The following is a 27,148-nucleotide window of genomic DNA, read 5'->3' as shown; positions in this document are numbered from 1 at the left end:
TCTATTGATGGGGCTCTCAAGTGGATTCTAGCTTCAAGAGTAAGATATGAAGAAGAAGAGAATGCTATAAAAGTCTGCAATTTCTGCGGTTGATCGATTGGATAGGAATGACGAGAGGTGGGTCTCCTTTAAACCTGATATTGAAGGGGTTTATGCAGATGAAGCAGGTGAAAATCCTTTTAATATGGATAAGGAAGTATTCAATGCCAGTCAAGAAGATTCTCCCTCGACGGTTGAGCCGGAGATCACTGATAGGGAGGAAGGGGAGGTGGAACCGGCGGTCATTTCGAATCAAGACTATCGTGCGCTGCATGGGGCGCAGGATAGTGGTGCTACAGCTGGCGGAAGTTTTGAAATTCAAAAATCCGGTTCCCCAGAAGGCTACAGATGGAGGAGTATGTGTGGTCCTGTCAGTGATGTCTCATTAGGGGAGGGGACCACTTTTCTGGTAAACAGCTTTTATGATATTATCTCTGCCTTATCCCCATCGTCTAGTCGAGATGCATCTCGAGACTCGGTTTTCGAGGTGTCATTAGTGGGCCCTCTAGATATTCCTGGAAGAGAAGATATTTCATCAGTAGGCCCTCTAGATTTTTCATCTGTGGGCCCTAAAAGTCCAGAGGAGCCTAAGGCCTCTTTTTCTCCAGTCGATTTTGATGGGCCTTGCGCATGGTCTCATCCGAAGTGTGCAAGTGGGCCTAATATTCTATCTCCTTTTACCTTAGAAAAAGGTTCGAGCCCTTCCCAGGCTTTTATTCTCGATAGAATCTGGGATCGAACCTATGGATCTCCAGCAGAACATTTGTAGCTAGCCGTCTGTGGGGAGGATTTTTCATATGGTTCTCCTTCTTCTTCCTTGAAGGGATCGATGGCTCAGAGGTGTTTTCATGAATTAATTCTAGCGGGTGGTCTTCGAACCAGATTGAACTTCGAGATAGAAGAGGCGCTTGAGGGGGAAGGACCGAGGGGGAGTAGTTTGGTGGAGAATCGATGAGAGCTTAGGGTTTCAAATTTTATTCTTCCTGTTGGCAGTTCATTCCTTCTTTGCTTTTTGGGTTACAAAAAGGTGTTGATTGATTTCAGTGGTCTTGGAGGGCTGGTGAATTGTTTCACTGGCTGCGCTAGGGAGCATCCTCTTCGTCTTCTCGTAAGGGTATCGCTCGGAAGTTTCTCTCATCTCTCTTCTCTGAGGTGGTGTAGCAAGGCGGTGTCTTTTTTACTGCCTTTCGTTTCAGAGCTTTCTCCTGTTTTGTCTGAGAACGTTTTTGGGTCTGGCTCTCATTAGGATGTGGTTGATCTGATGGTTGATCACACTTTGCAAATTAGTAATAATCTGGGCTTAGTTTTTACGGGACCTGAAGAGGAATACAGATCTAGTATCAAGGAGGCTGAGCTCAGGGAGGTTGGGGGTGTTACAAGTTCAAATACCCTTTCCGAAGCAAATTTGAAAAGGAAGGAAAGCGAGCTGGTAAGATTAAAATCTAATATCAATTATGATTCAGGGTCGCTCAGTAAAGGCCCTAACTCAAAGAAAAAAGGGAGAGCCTTCGGTGTGAGGGCGGGGAAGATTACCTCTGTTTAAGGTTGTTAATGAAGATCTTATCTTGGAATATTAATGGTTTGGGTTTCCAGGAGAAAATAATCCAAATTAAAGAATTAGTTAAAATTTGGAGACCTGAAGTTGTGTGCCTTCAGGAAACCAAGTTGGCGCATATTAGCAGAATAGACATGAGAAGCATGGGGTTCAAAAATGAGTGGGACTTTGCTTTCTTAGCTTCTAAAGGAGCTTCGGGGGGCATTCTGGTGGCTTGGGACAAGGTTAAATGGGTCATTAAGGATGTATGGCGTGGAGTTTTTTCTCTCTCAGTAGCTTTCCGAAAGACAAATGACAATTCTGATTGGTTATTCTCTGGAGTCTACGGTCCTACATTATCAGCTGACAAGAGTCTTTTTTGGGAGGAATTGGCAAAGATGAGAAATCTCTGCTCCTTACCCTTGGTGCATCGGGGGAGATTTCAATGAAATTTTAGAAATAGGGGATTGGTTAGGGTGCCAGCGAGTCAATACAGGTATGAGAGACTTTTCTGACTTCATCGCGATCAATGAGTTGGTGGATCTGCCGTTGGGCGGTGCATCTTTCACTTGGGCCAAAGGATCGATCAGGAGCAGGCTCGACAGATTCTTACTTTTGGGAGAATGGTTGGCAATAATTCCGGAGGTCTATCAGAAAGTTCTAGCTCATTCAGTTTCTGATCATTGCCCTATTCTCTTAGATCCTAAAATGGAGTCGTGGGGTCCGGCTCCTTTTAGATTTGAGTTAGCATGGTTGGAAGATTCCCTTATGGAGGCTCGATTAGTAAGATGGTGGACTGATTGCGTCTTTGAAGGTCCAGCTGATGTAATCATTGGCAAAAAATTAAGATTCCTTAAGTTAAAATTGAAAGAGTGGGCTAAGGAGAAGAAAGAGCTTGACCACGGCAGGAAGCGGATCCTGAAGGATAGAATGCTGGAGCTAAATGCCCTAGAAGAGTGTGGTCTGGCGTCGGAAGAAGACTATGAGGAACGAGGAAGGTTAAGCCAAGAACATAAAGGGTTGCTGTTGCTCGAAGAAATTTCTTGGCGTCAAAAATCCCGAGTCAAGTGGTTGTCTGAGGGTGACAAAAATACAGCCTACTTCCATGCCATGGCTAGCTCCCGCAGGTGAAGAAACATAATTCAATCTTTAGTGGTGGAGGGGGTCTGTGTGTCGGACAAGGAGAAGATTATTGCGGAAATTATTGATTTTTACAGGTCTTTGTACTTAGCTGATGGGATGCTTCGTCCAATTCCTCAAGAGATTCCGTTTGATAGTTTAAGCTTGGAGGAATATGCTAGGCTGGAAATTCCTTTCTCTGAGGAGGAAATTAGGAAAGCATTGTTCTCTTTAGCGAAAGATAAAGCTCCTGGACCAGATGGGTTTTGTTTGGCCTTTTTTCAACTATGTTGGGAAGCTGTTAAATCTGACTTACTAAAATTTTTCCATGAATTCTTTGAGGGAGTAGTTCTCGACAAAGGGACAGGTGCTACTTTTATTTCCCTAATTCCAAAGATCGAAGGGGCGTCAAAAGTTTCAGATTTTCGTCCGATTAGTTTGGTGGGTAGCCTGTACAAAGTTCTTGCCAAGGTTTTGGCGGATCGCCTCAAAGTGGTTTTACCATCAATTATTTCGGACTGTCAAAGCGCTTTCATAAGTAACAGACAAATTCTTGATTGCTCTTTGATTGCTAATGAAGCTATCGATTATTACAGAAGGAATGGGGAAGGAGGGATTCTATGCAAGCTTGATATGGAGAAGGCCTATGACAGGGTGGACTGGGGAGCTTTATCTACTGGGTCGAATGGGCTTTGGTGGCCGATGGAGATGGTGGATCAGAAATTGTTTAGCGTCTGCTTGGTTCTCTGTTCTGATCAACGGCTCTGCTAAAGGTTTTTTCAAATCGACTAGAGGTTTGAGGCAGGGGGACCCATTGTCCCCTTTTCTTTTTGTGATTGTAGCAGAATCCCTTTGTAGATTGATGAAAAAAGGAAGTGAGTTGGGTCTCTTTGAAGGGTTTCTAATAGGCAACAATAGGGTAGAAGTATCGATTCTTCAATTTGCGGACGATACTCTCCTGTTTTGCCCTCCAGTTGTCTCCCAGATTCTAAATCTTAAAGCAATCTTAAGGTGTTATGAGATGGTCTCGGGCCAAAGATCTAATTTTGCGAAATCCAGGCTGTATGCGATCAACGTTCCCAAGTGTGATGCTTCCTCCTTTGCAGGTATCCTGGGTTGTGCCTTTGATTTTCTACCAGCCTCTTATCTTGGCCTTCCGCTAGGAGTGGGAAGACCAAACAAAAATTTATGGATCCCCATTATTCACAGAATTGAGCGGAGATTGGACACCTGGAAGCGTAACTTGGTATCCAAAGGTGGTAGGCTGGTTCTCATAAAGGTAGTTTTAGCAAATATTCCGATATATTTTCTTTCTCTTTTTAAATGTCCTGTGAGTGTAGCTCAGAGAATTGAGCAATCCAGAGAAGATTTTTGTGGGGAGGATCGGGTTCTTCAAAAGGGATTCCTTTGGTAAAATGGAGTGCGGTTTGTCTCCCTATAAAAAATGAAGGATTGGGTCTTAGGAGGGTTCAAGGTTTTAACAAGGCTCTATTGGGAAAGTGGCTTTGGAGGTTTGGTGAAGAACAGTCTTCTTTGTGGGTTAGAGTTATAGGAAGTATGGGTTCTCGAAAGAAAACTGGTGCTCTGCTGACAATTATAAATTCAAAGGTGTTTCGGTGTGGAGGGATATTTTGAAGGTGGAGGTTCTTTTTACGAAAGGCATTCGTTTCAAGGTCTATGTGGGGGATAGGATTCGTTTTTTGGCTGGATCCTTGGTGCTCGGCTGTGCCTCTCAATGAGCTTTTTCCAGAGTTTTTATGGTGTCGTCTCTGAAAGGGGCATGGGTCAAGGACTGCTTCGAAAGAGTGAATGCGAAAGTGGTTTGGACTCCCAAGTTTAGAAGAGCCTTTTTTAATAGAGAATTAAATTATCTTCAAGGATTCCTATCTCTATTAGAAGCTTGCTACATCAAGAAATCGGGCGCAGATAGTCGAGTATGGATTTGGAGCCCTTCTGGCTTATTTTCAGTTAAAACTTTTTACCATCACATGATTTTTAGTATAGCGGAGCCTTTGTCTTCCTCAATATGGAAGTTCTTTTGTCCGCTACATCAAGAGTTGCTTTCTTTGGGTGGTCAGTTTGCAATGGTCGTATTCAGACAATGGATTTTTTGAGGAAGCGTGGAATGTGGTTGGTGGATCACTGTCCTCTCTGCTTATCTGATGGCGAATTAATAGATCACATTTTCATCCATTGCAGGGTAGCTAGAGACATTTGGGGTCTCATTTTCGCTCGCTTTGGGGTCTGTTGGGTCCCATCCAAAACTATGGCTGACTTCATTAGGAGTTGGGAGTGGAATCCTTGGAGAAAGAAAGGCAGGATTCTCTGGAAGATGTGCCTTGTGGCTACGTGGTGGTTCTTGTGGAAAGAGAGGAATGCGCGAGTCTTTGAAGGAGAGGCTAGGTCACCCTATTGGATTTATGTAAAGCTGATAGCTGCTGTTATATCTTGGGCTCGGAGCCTCCCTTTGTTTCGTTTTGTTTCAGCTTTTGACCTTTGGGAAGGATGGGCAATCATCTGTAAGGAAGGGGTCAGCAAAGTGAAAATCATCCAATCTTGGCATCCTCCTTCAGATGGGCTAATGAAGCTTAACTTCGATGGTTCGTCTCTTAGTAACCCTAGAGAAGCAGGAATTGAGGGTTTATGTAGAAATGACAAGGGGGAAGTTCTTTGGGCTTACTCGGGACCTATCGGAGTAGCGGACTCAAATGAAGCAGAGTTTAGAGCTGTTCATAGCGTGATCAAGTATTTGGATAGATTGGCTTTTGACAAAATCATAGTGGAAGGGAATTCCTTAAATGTAATTCGCTGGCTTTCGGGTGAGGCGATTCCTCCTTGGAGATTTTTGCCTTTTTTCGAGGAGATTGAGGACCTGGTTCAGGGTTCTTCTATTGTGTTTGATCATGTTAGGAGATCAACCAATGCTGAAGCAGATTCTCTAGCTAGGGGAGGTGTTTTTAGGGCAGTTTTAGAGTGGTTTGATTATCTTCCTCCTTGACTTATTGTAATTTTTCTCTTCTCTTTGTTTCTCTTCAAGATCATCTCGGTTCTGTTTTTATATAAATCTGCCTTATTAAAAAAAAAAGAGATTAGCACAGAGTTCTCCCCATCCATTAGGCCTCCTGAAGTCTGGGTTTCCCTCAATATGATTTGCAAGCTAAAAAGGGAGACTCATCTCCCTTGGACGTTTGGAGGTTTAGGTCACTTTTAGATAAATTTAAGATATTTTGTGGGACGTGGATTGCTCATTCTCCCACATCCACCACGAAAGCAACCCCTTGGCCGATCGCTTGGCAAATTTCGGTGTCGTCTTTGTCTAGTTTGATTGTATGGCATGAGATGCCTAACTTAAAGTAGATTTTTCTTTCTTTCTTTTTTTGTTTTCTTGATCCTATTTTTGGGTCTGTGTTTGTTTGCTGATTGTTCTAGCGTCCTTCATTAATAAAACCTCACTTGTTCAAAAAAAAATTATTTGCTTATTTATTTGAATTTTATAGAATGTTATGGAATGCATCTTTTTGGTATGAAATATTATAGCACTATTACTTATGCCTGATTAGATTAGTTCAATATTGCTTGTTGGTTACGATCAAGGTTCTGAAAATCAGAATGGAATCGTTAATCATAACAGGGTTCGAATCATATCGAATCGTAGATTATTTCAGATTTATATATAAAAATGAGAAAAAAAATTAAAAATAAAACTAAGAATAAAATGGCTAATTAACTATTTTTCATTCAAAACTATTAAAATAAATATAAAATTCGATGATTAATAATCCAAACTTGCGGCTGGTATTGGTAGAAGTACGAAGGATGCGCAAGAGAAGTCCATTTCAAAAAAAAGGATGCGCAAGAGAAGAAGGAAAGAAGAGGAGAAAACGAGAAGGAAGGAGGAGAAGAATAGAGTTAGGGTTTTCTTTACTTGTTTTAAGGTTATAAGTTGGGGAGGGCGAACAAAAGAGAATCCTAAAAAAAAAATCATAAAAATCGCATGATTCAAAAGTTGAATCGTATTCTCCCTTCCGATTTGAATCATTCAGCCCTTGATTCGATTTGAATCGTAGATTCAAATCGTGCATCGTACGATTTTAACAACATAAGTTATGATTATTTTTCACCATTACACTGAACCATGGGCAGACCGGTTTGGAATGAATCAAGACCTTTTCCAATGCGATCACCTGCCTGGTTTACAGAACACTGCCTGAAACAGAGAACTATGCTTTGAACTGAAAACATAAAAAGCTCCTAAGAGAAGGCCGACTTACTTTGTCATACAGCCCAGCTTCCTGACATTGTTGAGCAGCTGCAAGCAAAAATTGCTGTTGTGACTTTCTATCAGACAAGAATCTTCTTAGAGCACCTTCGTGTCCAGGACCTCTTGGACCAAGTAAAAGAGGAATGCCACCATCCCGTAGCAAAAGCTCCGTAAGAAGTTGTTTCAACATCAAGCTTCTTTGTCTTTGCTGATCAAGATTGCCCCTCCCGATCCATGACAACTGGCCCCCACCCATTGCCGCAGCAGCTTGTGCAAAATATTCCAACGCTAATGAAAGATTACCCGTACGTAAATACATCGAACCATACTGCCGAATTACGCTAGTGACTTCTGCAAAAGCATCCATTGCTCCAACCTTCTGATCACTCCCAGTACCTTCAGAAAGGATCCCATGATCTGCTAACACAATTGAAATATGGACGGCATCGATATTATATCCTTCGTCCCCTACTTCCTTGTACAAGTATAGGATCGCTGGCAGCAACTGAATGCTTAAAAGCAACACATAAGGATACACCAAAGGGTCTTTTCCATTTTTCGTATAGTATGATGGCTCAAACTTGTTTAAATAAGCCTGTAGATCCTCTAAACGGTAGGGCACTAGGCCTTCATTAAGGACAACAGAAGAGGGTCCAGTGGGAGAGTCCCGTATGGCTGACAATTTGAACCACAAGAAATCCTCTATAGTATTGAAAAGTGTTGGCAGATCTCTAAGCAACCGGTCAATCTGACGACGGCAACCAGAAATAATAGCATAAAGTAGTAATTTCTTTTTTTCATACCCAGTTCGACCTGCCCGGTCACCCATCCTTAACATTTTCTCACATTCTTCCGAAGCTGCGGCGGCAGTATCTGGTGATACCATACCACCAGTAATAATCCACTCTGCCAGCTGGCACAAAGGAGGTACTGAGTAAGCTATACAAATGCACTTGAATATAAGAATTGAACAATCTTTACCTGAGGGGCGAATTGGTGTGTGACGCGAGATGATTGGGCAACATTTCTAGCTTCATCGTAATAGCCGGTTCTCAAGCAAAAATATATCTGCATATAGTCACAATTTGAAAATAAAAATCAGTTTGAATACATTTATTACTTTTACACCATATGAGTAGAAAAAAATAGTTCACAAGGAAAACTAGAAAAGTATAACTATTATGGAGTTTATGGAAGGGATACGTTTAAAGAAATAGAGATGTTTACTCTATACTCATTGTTCTGTAAACTCAGCTTCCCTACATTAAAAGATTTATAAATTATAAGAGAACCAATCATGTGAAACAAGCAATTACTTCATTTTTCTTTTTGGTAGGTAAGCTAGGATTGAACCTACGACTTCAAGGTACCAGCAATTTCTTCACTCCTGATTAGAATTAACAATACGCTACAGAGGGAAACAGCACGAGGGAGAAGAAAAAAGGATCAACAGAAGAGAAGATACCTAGTTCACTCCAAACAAACGACTTATTGAGTTGGTTAGCAAGTCTAAATGAAGGAAATGCAGTTCACTCTAGACAACGAACTTGACCCACTTATTGAGTTGGTTAGCATGTTGTTTTCCATAAGATAAACCACTCTTATGAATGTCAAAAACCCCGACGACTGAAAACCATGGACCTGACCCATTAGTGAGCATGCTGTTAACGACAACATAAGTACGTAAGTTCTTGAGAATGTCGAAAAATCAAATGCAACTAATGCGAAATTTGTCACTGACAAAGGAATGGAGTTTGAACTTCGAAAAAATGAAAATAGAAGGAGATGGACTCAATGGCAACTCTTAACTTACCAACTTCTCCAAAAGCTTAAGCTATTGGAGAAAGGCATTATTTATCTTTTATACTTTAACACTCCCCTGCACGTGTGGCCCACTTGGCAAACACGTGGCACATGTGGTCCCACTTTGGGCCGACCATCGCATGTGGATTTTTGCTATCCGAGAGGTTTGAATTCGAGACCTTTGGCTTTGATACCATATTAGAAATGAGATGAGGGTTAGAAGAGAGGAAGAAGAAGAAGAAGATGAGTGAAGATATGGAGAGTCTCCACTAGGGAGCTCCTCATACATATGATGTATATATAGGCCCATCTAGGGCAACAATGGTACAAAGACTACAATAACCCTAAGACTATAAGAAATGACTAAACTACGCTAATACATGTTATTCAACACTCCCCCTCAAGCTGGAGTGTATACAATGTGAAACTCCAGCTTGCTACAAGGGAGACTACAACAACTAAAAAGTACAACAAAAAAAGACCATACATCAAAAAAGTACAATAAGCCCATACACACATTCAGCTTGGTATAACACTCCTCAAGCTGGTGTGGTGAATACATAATGAAAGCATAATACTAAAAAGGACAGCAGTGGCCACAATAAACAGCATCGAGATCAATGGCCATAAAAAAGAGCAACTCCCCTGAAGTAGCACAACAGCGAGAACGAACAAACAGGGCTTCCCCTGAATGAGAGCATGGCGATCAAATCTGCATATGACGAGCAATGGAGGCGCAATGGCAGGAACAACTACGATCCAGCAAACAAAAGGAGCACATCAAATGTGCGCACAACGAACATTTGCATAGTAGCACAACGTCAAGTGAAGAGGATAACAATCAATGGGGAAACATTCGAAGACAAGGTCGACGGGAAAACCGTCGCGTGGAGATAAGGGATAGAGAGAGAAAAGGATAACCAACCAACGATGGGGAAACTATCGCCTAGAGACTAGGTCGACGGCATAAACATCGTCGCCTGAAAAGATAAGGAAGAGGATAACCAACCAGCGATGGGGAAACCATCGTCTGGTGACAAGGTCGACGGCATGAACATCGTCGCCTGGAGATAGTCAGAGGAAGATAACCAACCAACGATGGGGACACCATCGCCTGGAGACAAGGTCGACGGCATAAACATCGTCGCCTGAAGAGTGCTCAACGGGGAAACCGTCGCCTGAAGAGAGCCAACCAACGATGGAGGCAACATCATCTGGAAAGAAGGTCGACGACATGAACATAGTCGCCTAATGAGAGGTCGACGAGGAAACCGTCGCCTAAAGATAAGAAGAAGAAAAGGAATAGGATAACCGACAAACGATGGGTAAACCATCGCCCAGTGAAAATAAGGCATAAACCCGGAAAGAAGATGAATGCGTAAAACTACGCCAAGAGAATACATGAAGGAGAAGATAACATGAAGAGATAAGACATAAAGCCGGACAACACGAAGACACATGAAAAAGAAGACTCCCTCTCAAGAAGACTATACTAAGAAAAAGACAACAGTCCCCATAAAGAAAAGACACAAAGAACTACATGGCAACACTCCCCTCAAGTTGAAGACGACGGGCTCTCAACTTGCAACCAAAAGATGACAAACAAGGGGCAACACCTCTCTCGGACATTTCACCAAACACTTGGTGTGCGCCATGAATAACAACATAAAGGACATAGAAAAACACAAACAACACAAATGACCTAGAAGACAATGGGAAGAACTACATGGAAACACTCCCCTCAAGTTGAAGCCGACGGGCTCTCAACTTGCACCCAAAAGATGACAAACAAGGGGCAACACCTCTCTCTGAAATTTCACCAAACACTTGGTGTGCGCCACGAATAACAACATAAAGGACATAGAAAAACACAAACAACACAAATGATCTAGAAGACAATGGGAAGAAAGAGATAAGAAATGATAAGAAGACAACCACAAAGTAACAAAAGAAAAATAAACAACACCAACAACCACAAATGAAAACTTCCAAGACACCATACCTCTCTCGTACATTTAAGCGAACACTTAGTGTGCACCTTGGATAACACCCAAAGGAAGAGGAAATGAAGAGATTTGGAGGGAGTTTGGGTGTGTTGGGAACCATTTGGCTTCCCCAAATGGGATGGTGGTGAGAAAGTATGGTAAGGAAAAAGGATATGGGATTGTGAGTTGAGAGCCAAATAGGCCCAAATAGACCCAAAACAAATATAGAAAAGAGGAAATAAAGATTTAGGGATGAGATGAGGAATTCAAAAGAGAAAGAAACGAAAGATTTGGGGTTCAAAAGATTGAGTTTTGGGGTCTTGGAGATTTGTGAGCAGAGAACCCAAAATGGGTTTACAGGATGGAAAAAGGACTAAATTTTTTCTGTTTTTATTGGAAATTCACGGCAAGCAACGAGAATGTTTTTTTTTTTTGGATTTACAACAGACAAGAAACAGAGAGAGCTGCTGAGATAATAGCAAGCTGGAAATGTGGAAAGTATAATCGCATGATGGATACCCAGATTTGGGTGTTGCCGTAAATGAGAGAGATTTTAGGGGGGACTTGAGGAGAGATTTTTGGGAAAAAAGAAGAAACAAAAGACGAAACAAAACTTGCACACAACGAGAGAGAAAAAAACCGAGAGATGAGAGTGCGAGAAAGAGAGATGGGAAACGTGGATAGAGGAGATAGACTCTTCTTCATTCCTTCTTGAGGATTAGCCCATTGGCTCTGATACCATGTTAACTTACCAACTTCTCCAAAAGCTTAAGCTATTGGGGAAAGGCATTATTTATCTTTTATACTTTAACAACAACTTTGTAAAACCATTTACAGCATATGACCAAGGTTTTAAATTTCGACCGAAATCCGAAATTTTGGATAGAAATTTCGGGTTTCGGTCGATGAAGAAATCGAAATTGGGTAAAGTCGAAATGTTACTTTATTTCGACCGAAATTTCGGTTGAATTTCGTTTTCCTGAAATTTCGATTGAAATAAATTGGAAGAAAAATAGCTGTTTTATGGATTTCGTCTAATTTCACCTGAAATAACGCATTCTGAAACCGAAATTTAAAACCGTGCTTATGACCAAATCTTAACAATGTGAAGTTGCTAATGAACCAAAATCGGTTGGACCCAAGAATGTCCATGCAAACCAGAGGTTTCATACGGATGGGAATGCAAGTTACCACTAATAGAAAATAAGTCTCCAGTAGGAAGAACCTGTTGCCATGTTGTATCAACTGGAGGTTGCCTACGAGCATCAACTGAATCAAAATCTAGCACTCCGTAATCCCTTAAACGAATCTAAGAGCAGAAAAGAAATTGGAAAGCACAAGGTTCAAAGTTAGCCCTCAGAGACACTGAGTATATGTTTCAAACCAAAATTAGAAAAATAAAATAACAAGCAAACCCGAAGATATGCTCGAACTCTTTGCAGGTTTCCAACAACTCCACCAAGAGCAGCCTACAATCACATCACGAAATTATAATGATTTAAATTGGAAAAATAAGATTTTCAAGGACCATATGAAGATACAAAGATGAAAATATAACAGTTCAACATCAAACATATGGGACCTACAAAAAGATCAGCTCAAGCATGATATCAATGATAAGCGTAACGCCACTTCTATAATCACTAGACAAGAAGGAAAATAGCAATAAATGAATGAATAAAAACAAGAAAAAAAAAAACTGACATTTGGAGTCTGCAGAATTGTGTGTGCCTCATAAGATAAAATTTGTGATGTAGAAGACCAACAATTTTGAAGAAAAGCACAGTATGTCATGGGGAGAAATTATTTACTATCCTGAACTATATTTTAAAATGAAAAATAAGGGCAGGCAAAAGAACAGGTTGGGACCACTTGTTTAGTGATATAACTATTCATTTGCAAGTTCCCTTCATGGATAAGCCATGCCCCAAAAATCTTCGCAATAGGAAGACCCTAACCTTGAACTTAGAGGTGCATAAAATAGACAGTTCAGTAAGAAGGCAACAGTGTAAAAGTCACCACACAACAGAGGGTTAAGATTGTTCGATATATGAGAATTTCAGAAAGAGGCCCGCCCATTTTAGGGCCTAGAAGATGAATGGTTTGGATAAATTTTGATAATGCCGAATGAATGTATTTACAACATAAAAAAACTCATCTTAAAACTGCGGATCTTTTCCAAAAACACATAATATTAAAGCTACATTAATAAAATATGCGAAGCTATAAATTCATAAACTTTATAATTTAAATCAGCCGTGAAATCCTCGACTCCTCGTTGCTACTTGTAACCCTAACGTACATTAACCCTTCCTCCCTCATCCACTATAACTGTTATCTCTTTCTATAAGCTTCTGTTTTGCTTACAATGAGGTGTATTACATGTTTAACCTTGACTTCTAATGACAGTTCCACACATTTCCTCTGTACTTGGAGCTTTTTGCATCCCAGATTTCTCCTTTAAGGAGCCCTCGCATCCCACTTCTGCCTCCCAAATAGCACTTCTTGTTTGCTTCTAATGATACTTATTTCATGCTTCATGTTGAATTTTAATGACGGTTCCCACACATTTCCTCCGTAATCAGAGCTTTTTGCATCCCGCATTTTCTACTTTTAATACCTCTTGTATCCTGCTTCTGCTTCCCACATGGCTTCTCGCACTTGGTTCTCATTTGGAAACTATGGTTTGGAGCACCAAACCACTGAAAGCACCTATCCTATACTTTTCCCAGCATTATTTTTCCTTGGAAAAATAAGTGGGGAGACCATGCAACTCCTATCATGGGAAGCAAGTAGATGAGATAGAGCATCTAGAAATAACTTTCAAGCAAACGTGTGAGGAGTCCGAGAAAACCAGGAGAAGAATAATATATCTAGCATAAGCTTAAAGAAACTGGCCTTATATAGATAGATACCCAAAGTTCCAACTAAAGTAGTAACCAATTTGTTATTGGAAAACGCCAGCATGGATGACAACTATCACCCACTCTCGAAAAATGGCAGGGAAATTCACTACACTGATAAAATCCCAGGCCATGCATGCATTTTTGCAAGTTTACATTTTTACAAGAAGATGCAGCATCTATAGTCTCGAATGAAACTCCATTAGAGGAAACATCAACTAGAGGAATCGGTTCCACACTGAATGTTCAAAGCAATGTTACCGGGATAACTACCACCAGTATCATCCAGCGACCTGGATCACACGATCCCAAACGGGGCACATTCGCTATCCAAATCGCTAAAAATGGTGACCCCGCCGTCCCAAACAACAAATTCACATATCCATCTTTGCAAGAGGGAACATTTCAGTGGACAAGGGAAAGACAAATGCACACTAACTTATTAATTTGTTCATTTATCATGTTTTTATGTTTTTATTTCAGAACTAGATAGTTCTTTTCTATTTGCTTTCTTTTAGGATTGAGTATGCAATACATGATGGTACTTTATTTAGTGAAACTAAATATTTTGAGATCTTCAAGTTTTATATATTTTATTTCGGAACTGAAACTTTCTTTTTGAATGTAAGTAATACCCCACAATACCGCATGATAGCGGCAGAACGTCCCATGCAAAAATCAGGGAATCAGCTGGCACATAAAAGCATGCGTGAAAACAAAGTTAAATAATGATAGGTGATGTCCGATCAAAGTGGCATTAGCTTTATAATATAATAAAGACATACTTTAAGCAACATACAGTTACAGAACAGATCCCGCAATAGTAATCCTTCAGAAGTTGACACAAAGAAAGCCAATAAATATGAACCATAACATAGTTTTCACCTGCGCAGGATGACTTTGGATAGTATCTAGGATATATTTCTCATGTCCCCATTCGAGATGACGCCTTGCCCCAATCACCAATGACATTTTTCTTGAAGCATTCCTCTGAATATTAGAATCCTCACCAACCAGTGTCTGATCAAATAAATACGTACCGAAGAGTGGGCATTACACCATTGAAGTGTCACAAAAATATTGGAGGAAATATAACAGAGGCAATAATAGCAAGCCAGGCCCACTAGCTGAAGTAAGTTGCCAGAAAATTCACACAAATATAAAATGGAGACCATACCTGAATAAGGTGCCATATCTTCTGCATGCTTACAGATTTTACACCAGAGATGTCAAGGCCCAAGCCTTCATAAGCAGCCCTGAAGGCAGTACCAGTCTAACCACAAAATAAATATTAAATCAATATTAATAGACTGCCAAATTCCCAACATATGTACAATACATTTTTCTAACTGAAATGGGAAATAAACATATGTACAATACATATTGATTATAAGCTATGTCACAAATATCTCCGATATTTTCAAAATAATGCGTTTTTATCTTGACATTTTGATAAAACGACAAAATCCCGAAATAATCCCGGGATTTTATAAATATAGCTATATGTTCATTTTTATGATAAATATCACGATATTATGCCAATATTTTTATGATATTTTTATTTTATATTTTTTCCTAAATATTTATATATTCATGAACGTTAGAATCAGGCTCATGATCACTACTATCAGAATCTGGATCTCGACTGAAGCATGCAGTTTGAGACCCAGCGGATCCCCATTATTTATTTTTTATCATTTTCTTCCCGAAAAAAACCGGAATTTAAAAAAATAATAATAATATATCCCGAGATTTTTCCTTGCCGAGAAATTCCCGAGAACGATATTTGTGACATAGATATAAGTACAACATACCATCTTAAAAGTGTGTGAGACTTCCACAAAAATATAAAAATAAATAAATAAATTTACAAGAAAAATGTAGCACCAGCATGCATCTAAGAGGTCAAAAGAATTATAACTGCTAAGTACTCGCACCCTCAAAACAAGGGGTGCACAACAATCCCAAGAGATCAACCATCTTATTACAGCTATAGCCTAAGCACGCTTGATTGCAGAGTTCCAATGGGATCCTGTGCATGACTGCTGAACAAGACATCAGAAAAAAAAAATGGCACCCTTAGACATGGATTTAAATTTCGGCCGAAATACCGAAATCTCGGATTTCGGCCGGGACCGAAATTTAAAACCGAAACTGAAATTTAATAATTTCGGCCGAAATTATAAGATTTTCACCAAAAATTCGGTGGAAATTTTGTTTTCAGTTGGTGCCGAAACCGAAACCGAAATTTCAATCCTTGCTCTTAGATGCACACAGGGAACGATTGAAATAGCCTCACAGGTGCAAACTTAGGTGGAAGGATGGGTTTGTAGGTGGTCATTTAGACGACCACTGACAGCCGACAGGAACAAGGGGCAGCAAGTACTGCCCGTATATGGGCTAAGATACTATTTCCCATCAGATAAGGGAATACATATATAGATGGGGTTATATCAAAACCCCCATATACATAAACGTTTACCATAAACTATTCAAGTTGAATTCCTAGGGAGATTGAATACTGATAATATTTTTTTTTTTGAAATGGAGAATACTGGTAATATTGAAGGTATTGTATCTACTAAAAGGTATTAGTTATGCAAATAACTCTCAAACACTCTTGATATATGTGTGTGTAAACTTCTAACATGAGTAATCATGTTATATTAACACTGATCAAACCGCATAATTAATAGGTAAAGTATACAGCTTAGAAGCTTAGAAGCTTATCACACAAAATAACTCAAAGAACCGAAAGGTTACAAATGTTCATCATCATAAAGTGAGAAGCTTTTATAACAAAACAAGAATAAAGCCTTACTTTAAACGGTAAGCCACGCTCTCTTGCATCATTGAGATTCCTCACAACTTCAGCATAAACTGAAGCCTTTTTTTCATGGATGGGCTCGTTAGGTACAGGAACTATGGCCATACTAGAAGGGCCAGTTGAAATCTGTGGACTAGAAGGTAGTGATGCCATCTGACCAGGACGAGTCACCACAGTGCTTAAAGCACTGCCATTACTCCTGGGCAATGTTGAAAGGCGGCTCAGACTTTGCAAAAAGTCCCTCTTTTCCTTCTGCCAGTCTTCCTGTAACACGCTACACATATTAGAGCCCAAAGCACATGAAAATTTGAATTGGTTCAGTAATTTATGATACTCCATTTTACCTATCAGTTAGAAATTTCTTTACAAGCAGATTAATTGATATTTCAAGAAACAAAAGTTCAAGGAATTCATACAGAGCGAGTAATAAAGAAGAAAACTGGCCACACAATAAACATTTCTCAGATAGAAAGAGTTATAAAATTAGTCATATTGCCACTTTGATGTGGCCAGCAATTTCAGCAGTTCTAGGCATGGCATATTCACATATATCCAAATCAAATTGTAATCTTGAATTTACACATATTTTCACCAAACTTTATATGCAAAGTGTAACAGGCACCATAAAATGCCCAGTCAACCTATAATCAACTTAAGCTGCGCCTCCCCACCTTCCATATGATGTGAATAAAAAAGAGGAGAAAATTTTGCTCCCACACAAAATTCTAGCATTCAGCCTCTCCAGAAGGATCCTATAGTGAAACCTACATAGGTCAGACAAGCCATCTTTCAGGAGGTCTACAGTGGATTTTGTGCGGATAGAAGACACCCTCTTCTAGAAGGATTCTCGACGAAGATCCGGCTATAGAACCTTTCCGCATAGAAGAAGCTCTCTATCAAGAGGGCTTTCCATGAAGATCGAGAGAAGCCCTCTTCACAAAGATCCAATCATGAAAACCTACATAGCTAGTAAAAGCCTTCATCTAGGATTGTGTACAAAGAACTAGAGGCGGAACCTAATGGAACAAAGAAGCATCTTCCAAGAGGCCTCTTCACAAAGATCATGCAATGGAACCTGTGCTGACCAAAGAAACCCTCTATAGAGAAGAAACTTTACAAAGATCCAACAGTAAATATGCTCTCTTTGAAAACTCTTCAATAAAACATTTGTTGAGACCACCATATGTCAAAGATATTCTCTTTTGGGGGACTCTTCAAAAGATTAGGCAAAAATAACCCCAAATCAAAAAGACACTTCCTAGAAGACTCTTACTAAAGATCCAATATCCATATCTACGGATCATAGTCCCTCTTCTAGGAGAGCTTTTAATAGGGATTCAATATGAAAGGCTTCTTCTAAAAAGCAGGGAAAGCATCCTTTTGAAAAAATAGAATAAAGGTTTCCTCTTCTGAGAGATGGAAGTCTTGTTATTCTTCTTCCTCTTCTTATTCAAATATACTGAAGAACAAAATACGATCTTGTTGCAAGAAATTAAAACCTACAAAAAAAATGAAGAATCAAGTATTAAAAACTCCTTTTTGGAGAGGTCACTTCACCAAAGACCCTTTAATGTTTTAGATGTAAATGTTTAAAGAATCACTAGATGGATAACGAAAACTCTTTCTCCTTTGTTCAACCAATGTAAGAACTGGTAAAAGCATACGGAAAAAAAAAAAAATGTGCACCATCCCAATAATCAAGAGAAACTCTTCCAAGAGGGAAATGTAATCTCAATTTGTTCAACAGTATCTTTTCATGCATAAATTTATTGCAAATAATCACCATCTCAACCACAATTTGTCACTTCATTGGACTTCAAAAAGAAATGGTTCCAAACAATATTTTCTGACATTGTCTTCATTCAGATGAGATAGAAAGATGGGTTGGATAATGAGAAGCTTTTTTTTGGATGGTAAGATAATGTCAAGATAAAAACATGAATTAAATATTTTAAAATTTTTAATATGTTTTAATTTTCTCACTAAAACTTAAAAATAAAGGTATCAAGTGCTAATTATTTTGTAAAACGCCACTCAAAAATACTATTCTATTAAACAATGGAGAAGTTCTAGATGGAATAACAATATTTCCATATGATTTGTGCCATATGAGCTCGACAAGGACAAAGCATTGTAAAGAAATTTGTGAGTACATAAGAAAGTCTTACAAAAATACTAATGGGAAACAGAATTCTGTTTCCTAACGTACTCCAACAAAATAATAGAGCCAAACAGTTTGACATGCTAAAGTTAGTATAGATAAAAAGGGTGGCCCAGTGCACGAGGATCCCACCATTGCGGGGTCTGGGAAAGGGTGGCCCAGTGCACGAGGATCCCACCATTGCGGGGTTTGGGGAGGGCTAGATGTACACAGCCTTACCCCGGCTTTGCAGAGAGGCTGTTTCTGTGACTCGAACCCGTGACCACCAAGTCACAATGGAGCAACCTTACCATTGAGCCAAGGCTCGCCCTCTCTAAAGTTAGTATAGATAGATTTATATTAATGTTTCCGTGTAACTATGTTGGTTGTTTATTTTATTTTTTTGAAAGGTAACTATGTTGGTTATTTCTCAATTTTATTTGCATTAGAAGGACGAGGCCCATCATTGGATGGCTCTAGTGGCACTTTATCATAACTTTGTTGATGGTTTTTGTGATGATACTACCATATGGCAAGACATGTCACCTGGTAATTTTCGGAGGGCCCTCATTGGGGCTCAACCTTCTTTTTATCTTTTTTCCTATTATTTCAATGCTTTGCTTATTCCAAAAAACAAAACAAACAAAAAAAACTTTCAAAAGATATGATGTCAGGTTTATGGTGGAGAGGTTTGTGAACGTTTGGATGGAACTTGATTATTATTATTTATTTTTAATTGCAGGAACTTGATTATTGCTAGAGTGAATCTATTGCAAAAGAAGTTTCACCTTTCTTTTTGGTTCCTAGTGGTGCTGATGCTTTTTTTCTAAGATGAAATTGCGAAGATTTTGAGAGAACCTCATGGAGGAAAAGGGTATTGTGTCAGTTTCAAGTCAAGAAACCCTCTTTGAGAAGGATTTTCCCTTTGTATTGCATGGATGTCAACATACCAAAGATGGAAGAACTTGATCTCACCTAGAACGTCTTGCATAATAAACACATATTGGCATTCGTGACAGTCAGAGTAACGAATCATCCGGAGTGGTCAGTAATACAACAAGAAAGGTGCAAAAAAATCCATACTTGCAATGCAAGATTAGTCTTGATAGATTGTTCAAGATTGAAAATTTTCTGATCTGGACCTTGCAACAACGCAGACTGCATCTGGAAGATTGGTTGACCATGCAGTAAAATGACACTGCAAACAAGAAGAAAAACTCCAACACCAATGATGATCGAGCCATGTGACCATGAAAGGTTTGCAAAGGCCTTGGTTTGACTGTTTCAAATGGGCAAGTGGTGTGATTATTGGGACTAATGTGGCAAAGCAAAATAGAGTAAGAGTTCATCCAAACAAAGAGGAACTGACGCAACCTATCAATTACTCCAGACACCTAAGAAGAGAAAACCTATCAATTACTCCCTGATTTTGTTGGGAATGAAAAGGACTAATTATTTATGAGGGTTTCTAGAATTTCTAGGTAGCATTTAGTGTCATATGTATGGTAGTTGCCAGCTTCTAGATTCATGTAAGTACATTTTCATTATTTTCGTACACTCGTGCTGTTTCTGGAATCCGAAATTGTTAATTATGGTCATGCTTAAAGAGATGCGTGTTGGCTTTAATTGCACGTGTGGAAAGTTGAAGCTTTTAATAAGAATGTCTTTAGTTTAATAATGAGATTGAGAGAAGGAGAAGGCATGGAATTTTGCAAGGGAGTCAATTTTGTTTCATTACTCGACACAAGACAAAGTGACTTATATACGTGAAAGGTACAATAGCAAAAATACCCTTCCCTTCATGAGGGTCGGGTGACTAAGTGAATAGAATAGCCTAATTTCTAACACTCCCCATCGAGTTCTGATGCATTCCTTGAACAGAGTCAGGTTGCCTACCAAGTCCAGATGGTGATTTGTGCCGCCCCTTCCTGAAAATGTCTGCAACTTGATCTCGGTCATATCAATGGGTAGTTCTTGGAGACTCTTTAAGCTTTGAAACATCACCATGTAGCTCTTTCGAGTCATCATGAGGCACTGTGAAGCATCTTGGTGGTGAAAGCAGTCGTTGTGTAGCACCATCGTGCCACATGTTGGGTTGCATCATCGTGGTGGAAGAAACTTACCGTATTGATTGTACGCTGTATCATTGTTGTGACAGTAAGAAGCTAGGAATCTAAGGAACGTGCACTTCACTAGAGAGTGGGGGAGAAATCCCTATTGCCAAATGCCTATAAGTTGGGAATATCATACAACTCAGAATAATGACTGCATTCCTAAATGGGTAAAAATTTATGGCCTTCCCCTAAATGGGTCGATTATAGTGGTTTAGAAATATGGAATGGGACTTGTATTTGAAATTTTAGGGCTGCTTATGTCAGCATGTTGGTGTAAATTTCTCCTTTGTTCAATAAAATTTTAATTGTTCGAAAGAAAACAAGGTAAGAATTCACCATTCTCAACTTTCTCCGGAACAGTGATACTCGATCTCCATGTGCTATTTTCTTCGCATGGAAAACTGGACTTTGGGACAAATTGATTGAACTGTGATTGTCACAATAGAGAATATATAGATGATACAGCTAAAAAGAAAAGGAACAGATGAATGGCGAAATGATCGAAATACCCTAACTGGTCAACGAAGTGAATAGATACCCGTACTTCTCACAGATAACTCAGGTGTATCTGAAGTTGTAGCTTTAATTAAGGTGCATGTTTAAATTAAGTTGTAACACTTTCTCTAAAGGAGGGGATTCTTCTAATATTTAAATTAGAGAGTTGTTATGTAAAGGAAAACAGTTTGATGAATTACATTTTCAACGTAATTGTGAGCTTTTTTTATCTATAACAAGAGCAGGTTTAATCTCTTGATCAGATTACATTTTCAACATAAATCAGGCTTAATCTATTGATTATCTATAAAAAGATAGGGTTTAATCTATCTTGCTTTATCTAATGAAAACAATTACACCTACTAACACAGAAAACAGAAACAACATAAACAAAGTCACAAATATCTATGCAAACATAAATGTTCATGCACAGAAACGCACTGGCAGTTATTAAAAGTTCAAAACCATATATTTTCTTATAAGCTACATTTTGATAAGTAATTTCCAAAACATCCTCAACAGTTAATTATGTCAGTTGTCATTGGCAATTATTTATAAAATTACATAACTACCCTTAGTTAAAGCTTAAGAATCTCCTAACTCCTTTCCACAACCTTGTTTTCCGCTTCAAAAATAGGGCATTTATCAGAGAGAAACAAGTTCTTAGGCTCTCCTCGATCTTGGAGGGATGTAGACCTGGGGTGTTCACCGTCACATCAACAAGGCCAAGTGATGCCCACCCCCAAATGACTTGGTGGATCGGTTGCCATATTTTTCTGATTGTCAATACTCAGTAAGCAGTAGAATGAAGCTTAAAGATGGTGAAATTGATGAATTGTTTACATAGAGAAGGTAAAGAGAACAACCATGGAAAAGATAAATCTTGTCTAGAAAGTGGGTGGATATTGTTTTCGGCTACTGAGAGGTCAGAAAGGAAGGAGATATGTAGCAGAAAGCAAACGAGTCTTTCCTTTTTTTTATTGCTAATTTAATTTATTCAATTTGTGTTTCTCTAATCTTTTATCTTAGCAGGCCTTTCCATATATTTGAAACTGTTGCGAGAGAGAATAGAGTGAAAGAGAAAAGTGAGTCAGGGTATCTCCCCCTCACTCATTTATTTATATACTAAAGAGATTGTACAATGACTAAAATGCCCATAGGCACATAGGCTTATTCTAACACTCCCCCTCAAGCTGGAATGTATAAATTATACATTCCTAGCTTGTTACAAATGTCACTCAGCTTTAATTTATTCAATGGTTTTGTAAAAATATCAGCCAACATTTCTGAAGAACGAGTGAATACAGCGTGAATCTCCCCTTTCTGGATTCTCTGACGAATGAAATCACAGTCAACTTCGATATGCTTTGTTCTCTCATGGAAGACTGGATTTGTCGCAATATAGATGGCTGCCATGTTGTCACAATATAACTGTGAAGGTGAAGGAAACACAATGCCAATCTCAGCTAGGAGTGATTTCAACCAAATAATCTCAGTAGTAGTATGCGCCATGGCTCTGTATTCTGCCTCTGCACTTGACTTTGCAATGACATCCAGTTTTTTACTTTTCCATGAAACCAGGTTACCTCCCACAAAGGTACAATACCCGGTAGTTGATCTCCTATCATCAGGAGATCCAGCCCAATCAGCATCTGAGAACCGCCCAATTCTCTTATGACCATGCCGTTTGAATATTAATCCCTTTCCTGGCACTCCCTTCAGGTATTTGAGAATTTGAACCACTGCATTCCAATGTGAAGTACGAGGAGAGGTCATGTACTGGCAAACTACCCCAACGGCATAGGATATATCAAGACGAGTAACAATAAGGTATATAAGCTTGCCCACAAGCCTTCTATACCTACCAGGATCCTTCAAGAAATCACCTTCTTCTGGAACCAGTTTCACATTTGGATCCATGGGTGCAGCTACAGGCTTCACACCAAGATTTCCTGTCTCTTCCAACAAATCCAGAACATACTAACTTTGTGATAGAGATAAACCACTAGAGAAGTACACAACTTCTATCCCAAGAAAATATCTGAGACGTCCCAAGTCCTTTGTCGCAAACTCTTTTTGTAAGAAGGCTTTAAGTTTCTGAATTCCACCCGAGTCACTACCTGTAATAATGATGTCATCAACGTATACAATCAACATAATGCATCCTGCTGAGGACTGATAACTGAACACTGAGTGATCCACGGCATACTGTTTGAGGCCAAACCTCATAACTGCCTCCCTAAATCTGCCAAACCATGCACGTGGAGACTGCTTCAACCCATATATTGAATTTCTGAGGCGACTGATGAGGACAACTCCCCCTGAGCAACATAACCCGGTGGTTGCTCCATATACATCTCTTCAAGGAGGTCGTCATGCAGAAAAGCGTTCTTCACATCTAACTGGTGAAGATGCTAGCCATTATTGACTGCAAGAGAGAGGAGGACCCGGCTGAAGGTATCTTTGCAACAGGGGAGAACGTCTCATGGTAGTCTACACCAAATGTCTGAGTGTGGCCCTTTGCCACCAGGCGGGCCTTCAGTCGATCAACCGTGCCATCAGGTAGATATTTAATGGAGAATACCCAACGGCAACCAACAAGTCGAGCACCAGCAGGCAGAGAGACAAGATCCCATGTGTGGTTAGAACGCAGAGCACCTATCTCGAGGTCCATGGCATTTCGCCAGCCTGGGTAAGTAAGAGCCTCATCCAAAGGCTGTGGTAACATAGCAGAAGACATAGACAAGACAAAGCTTTTGAAAGGAAGTGTTAGACGATCATAACAAACAAAATTAGAGATAGGATGAGCAGTAGAATGGGAACGAGTACGTGAAGCAATAGGAGAGTCATAGATAACTACAGGAGAGGAAGATACCTAATTAGAGGGTTAGGAGATCTCCGCCTGTGAGGACAATTTGTCAGCGTGAGGATGACGTGCCTGCTGCTGACGACGTTGATAGTGGACTTTAGTAGGTGGGAGATCTACTCTGGGAACACAAGATTCGATCTGACTAGGAGGGCAAGCAGAAGGAGGCTCTAAAGGAGCAGAAGAAGGTTCCAAAGGAGCAGGAGAAATGGGCGGAAGGTCAGGGAGAGAAATGGGCACCTCAGGTTCCGTCCTGGGAGCTGAAGGAACTGAGGTAGAGCCAAAGAATAATTTTGATTCAAAAAACGTGACATCAGCTGATACATACCAGCAGCACACACGTGGACTGTAGCAACGATATCCTTTCTGGGTACGAGAGTAACCCAGAAAAATACATTGTTCTGAACGAGGATCCAGCTTGTCGCGGCCAGGACCCAAATGATGGACAAAGCATACATAGGCAAAGACACGGGCCGTAAGTGGAAATGGAGAATCACCATGGAGCACCGAAGACGGAAGACGATTTGACAGAAAACAGGCAGTAAGAATGGCGTCAGACCAAAAAGATTTAGGAATCTGCATTTGAAAGAGGAGAGTCCGAGCCACCTCAAAGAGATAGCGCAGTTTTCTTTCCGCAACACCATTCTTTTGGGAGGTGTATGCACAGGAGGATTGATGGATAATGCCATGAGATGAGAGATAGTCCTGAAAGCCATCAGTAGCAGAGAAAAACTCACGAGCATTATCAGTATGAAGGCATTTAAGGCTGCAACCAAATTGATTTCTTATTTCATAGTGGAAATTTTTAAAAGCAGAGAAGACCTGTGAACAGTCTTTCAGTAAATACAACCAAGTCATGCGTGAGTAATAATCAATAAAAACGACAAAATACTGATATCCATTATTCGACGCGACCCTAGAAAGTCCCCATACATCAGAATGAATGAACTGAAATAAACTATCGACTCTACTAACAACTCGGGAAGGGAAAGACACTCTGTGATGCTTCCCGAGTTCACAAGACTGACACTGAAAATGCGAGACAGAGGCAGGAACTAAAGATGTCTGCCCTAGGCACTGAAGTGACGGGTGACCCGGTCTACAGTGCCACTGAAAGGCATCCACTGAACTATGTAAAGCTGATGAAGAGGGGCTGCAGTCAAGACGATACAGGCCATCCACCTCACGACCCGATCCAATAGTCCTCCCAATCGAAAGATCCTGAAAAAGACAGTAAGAATGATAGAATGAGATGGAGCAAGCAAGAATTTTAGTAATTTGACTAACATACAATAAACTAAATAGAGACTTAGGGACACACAGGACAAAAGATAGAGGAAGATGAGGTGAAGGACAAGTGATACCAATACCAGTAATAGGTGTAGTGGAACCATCAGCTAAAGTAATGGACTGAAAATCAGATGGAAATGAGCAAAAAGAAAAGAGCTGTGATGAGTTCCCAGTTGTTGGAATATGTAACTTGCCTAAGGGCATTTAGGACTTTGTACATTCCTTTATGTTTTAGTATAAAGATATGAGTCAGGGGGAGATAACCCTAACTCATTTATTTTTTCCGTCTAAACTTTCGTCTAACATGGTATCAGAGCCTTAGGGTTTTCTGATCCCTAGGGTTCTCTAGCAGCCTCTATCTTCTCCGCCACCCCCCTCGCCACGAAACCCAACTCCAAGCCAAGTTTCATCGGAGGCAAACCGGCACGCCATCTTTTTCCTCCTGAGGAGGAGTCGTTCTGTCCGAGCCGAAGGCACTAGCTCCCTCCCGCCCGCCACGTTTCTCTTCCCCTGCGCAAAGCTCCTGTACCCCCGAGCAGCAACCCCCCACACATTTTCCACCTAGGGCGGAAATTATTTTCCAAGAACGAGGATTTGCAGCCCCCCAAAACTTTCCAGGAAAATATTTTCTTCCCAGCTTGGAAAACTTTTTCCAGGACCGAGGATTTTCTGACCCCCCCCCCCACAAAATCACTTTCCTGGAAATAAGTTTCCAGGGCTGTGTTTCGCCTCGCATCAGAATTTTTTTTTTTTTCCAGCCCCCAATTCCTAGGTTTGCTGGTAAGCCTCACACCCCAAGTTTTTCAACCCATATCATTTTTCCGCCTCTTCCTTTCATCCCTTGGTAAACCCTACCACTCTTTTCTCCCTGTTATTATGTGTTAGATCTTCATCTCTTACCCTACTTTGATTCTTGTTTGTCTTTGCGGCTCCCCTTTGTGTCTCATGGCTTCCCTCTTGTCAAGCTTCGTCGATGCCCGTCATTCTTGGAGCCGCGTCTAGCTTTCTTGGCCTATCCTAGTTTGCCCACCTATTCTTTTATCTCCTGTTATTCGTCTTGGTTTGGATTGTCTGTTTCTTTCTTGCTTGTTATGGAGGAGGTGCTTGACAATCCTTCCACAGGAGTGGCTCCTGGTGTTCGTCCGACACCCTCTTTAGCGTCTTCTTCGTCATCATCTCTCTCTGTGGATGGATCATTCCCACATATCACTACTGTTAAGTTGGATGGGGCAAACTATGTTACTTGGAAAGCAGCCGTCGAGAAGAATCTTATTGCCCGTGGGAAAGCCCACGTCATTCGTCGTGATCCTCCTCCTACGACGGATCCCACCTTTGATCGATGGGAACAGAAGGATGCTCTTGTTTGCACCCTTCTGTGGCAGAGTATGGCCCCTCACGTCTTTGGGCCCTTGATGCTTCTGCCTACTGCGAAACGGATATGGGATCAGGTTACTCTTCTTTACTCTGGCGTGGCAAACATTAGTCGGGTCTGCTCTACCTATTCTGAGTGGGTGCGTTTCCGCCGTGGTGATCTTCCTCTTGCCACCCATTATAGCCAATTTGTTGGCCTCTGTCAGCAGCTTGATGTTTACATGCCGCTTACCACGGATCTCACAGAGGCTGCCCGTCAGAGGGATCAGATCCGTGTTGTGCAGTACCTTGAGAGTTTGGGTCCAGAGTAGATGCATCTTCGTCAGCAGATTATCGGTTTTGGCGCTATTCCTTCCCTTACTGAGGTTTACTCCCGCGTCCAGTAGTGCTCTCCTGGTGAT

At 40.4% G+C, this 27,148-nt stretch overlaps 1 protein-coding gene across 1 annotated transcript in view; it reads right to left on the bottom strand.

Annotated features, from left to right (window-relative positions):
• Positions 1-27,148, bottom strand: part of LOC143892726 (nuclear pore complex protein NUP93A-like) — a 62,696-nt gene that overhangs the window by 8,662 nt on the left and 26,886 nt on the right. Inside the window, exons 6-12 of the mRNA XM_077397612.1 lie at positions 16,466-16,735; positions 14,822-14,917; positions 14,530-14,664; positions 12,157-12,210; positions 11,967-12,050; positions 7,935-8,021; positions 6,964-7,866 (exon numbers count right to left, since the gene is read on the bottom strand). Of these exons, the coding sequence (XP_077253727.1) occupies positions 6,964-7,866; positions 7,935-8,021; positions 11,967-12,050; positions 12,157-12,210; positions 14,530-14,664; positions 14,822-14,917; positions 16,466-16,735 (1,629 nt within the window). The remainder of the gene's footprint in view (positions 1-6,963; positions 7,867-7,934; positions 8,022-11,966; positions 12,051-12,156; positions 12,211-14,529; positions 14,665-14,821; positions 14,918-16,465; positions 16,736-27,148) is intronic.

Source organism: Tasmannia lanceolata, unplaced genomic scaffold (assembly GCF_043159265.1).
Source record: "Tasmannia lanceolata isolate RefF3 unplaced genomic scaffold, GAP_Taslan_0.1 ptg000002l, whole genome shotgun sequence".
NCBI classification, from domain to species: domain Eukaryota; kingdom Viridiplantae; phylum Streptophyta; class Magnoliopsida; order Canellales; family Winteraceae; genus Tasmannia; species Tasmannia lanceolata.
This window is presented reverse-complemented; position numbering and strand designations above follow the sequence as displayed.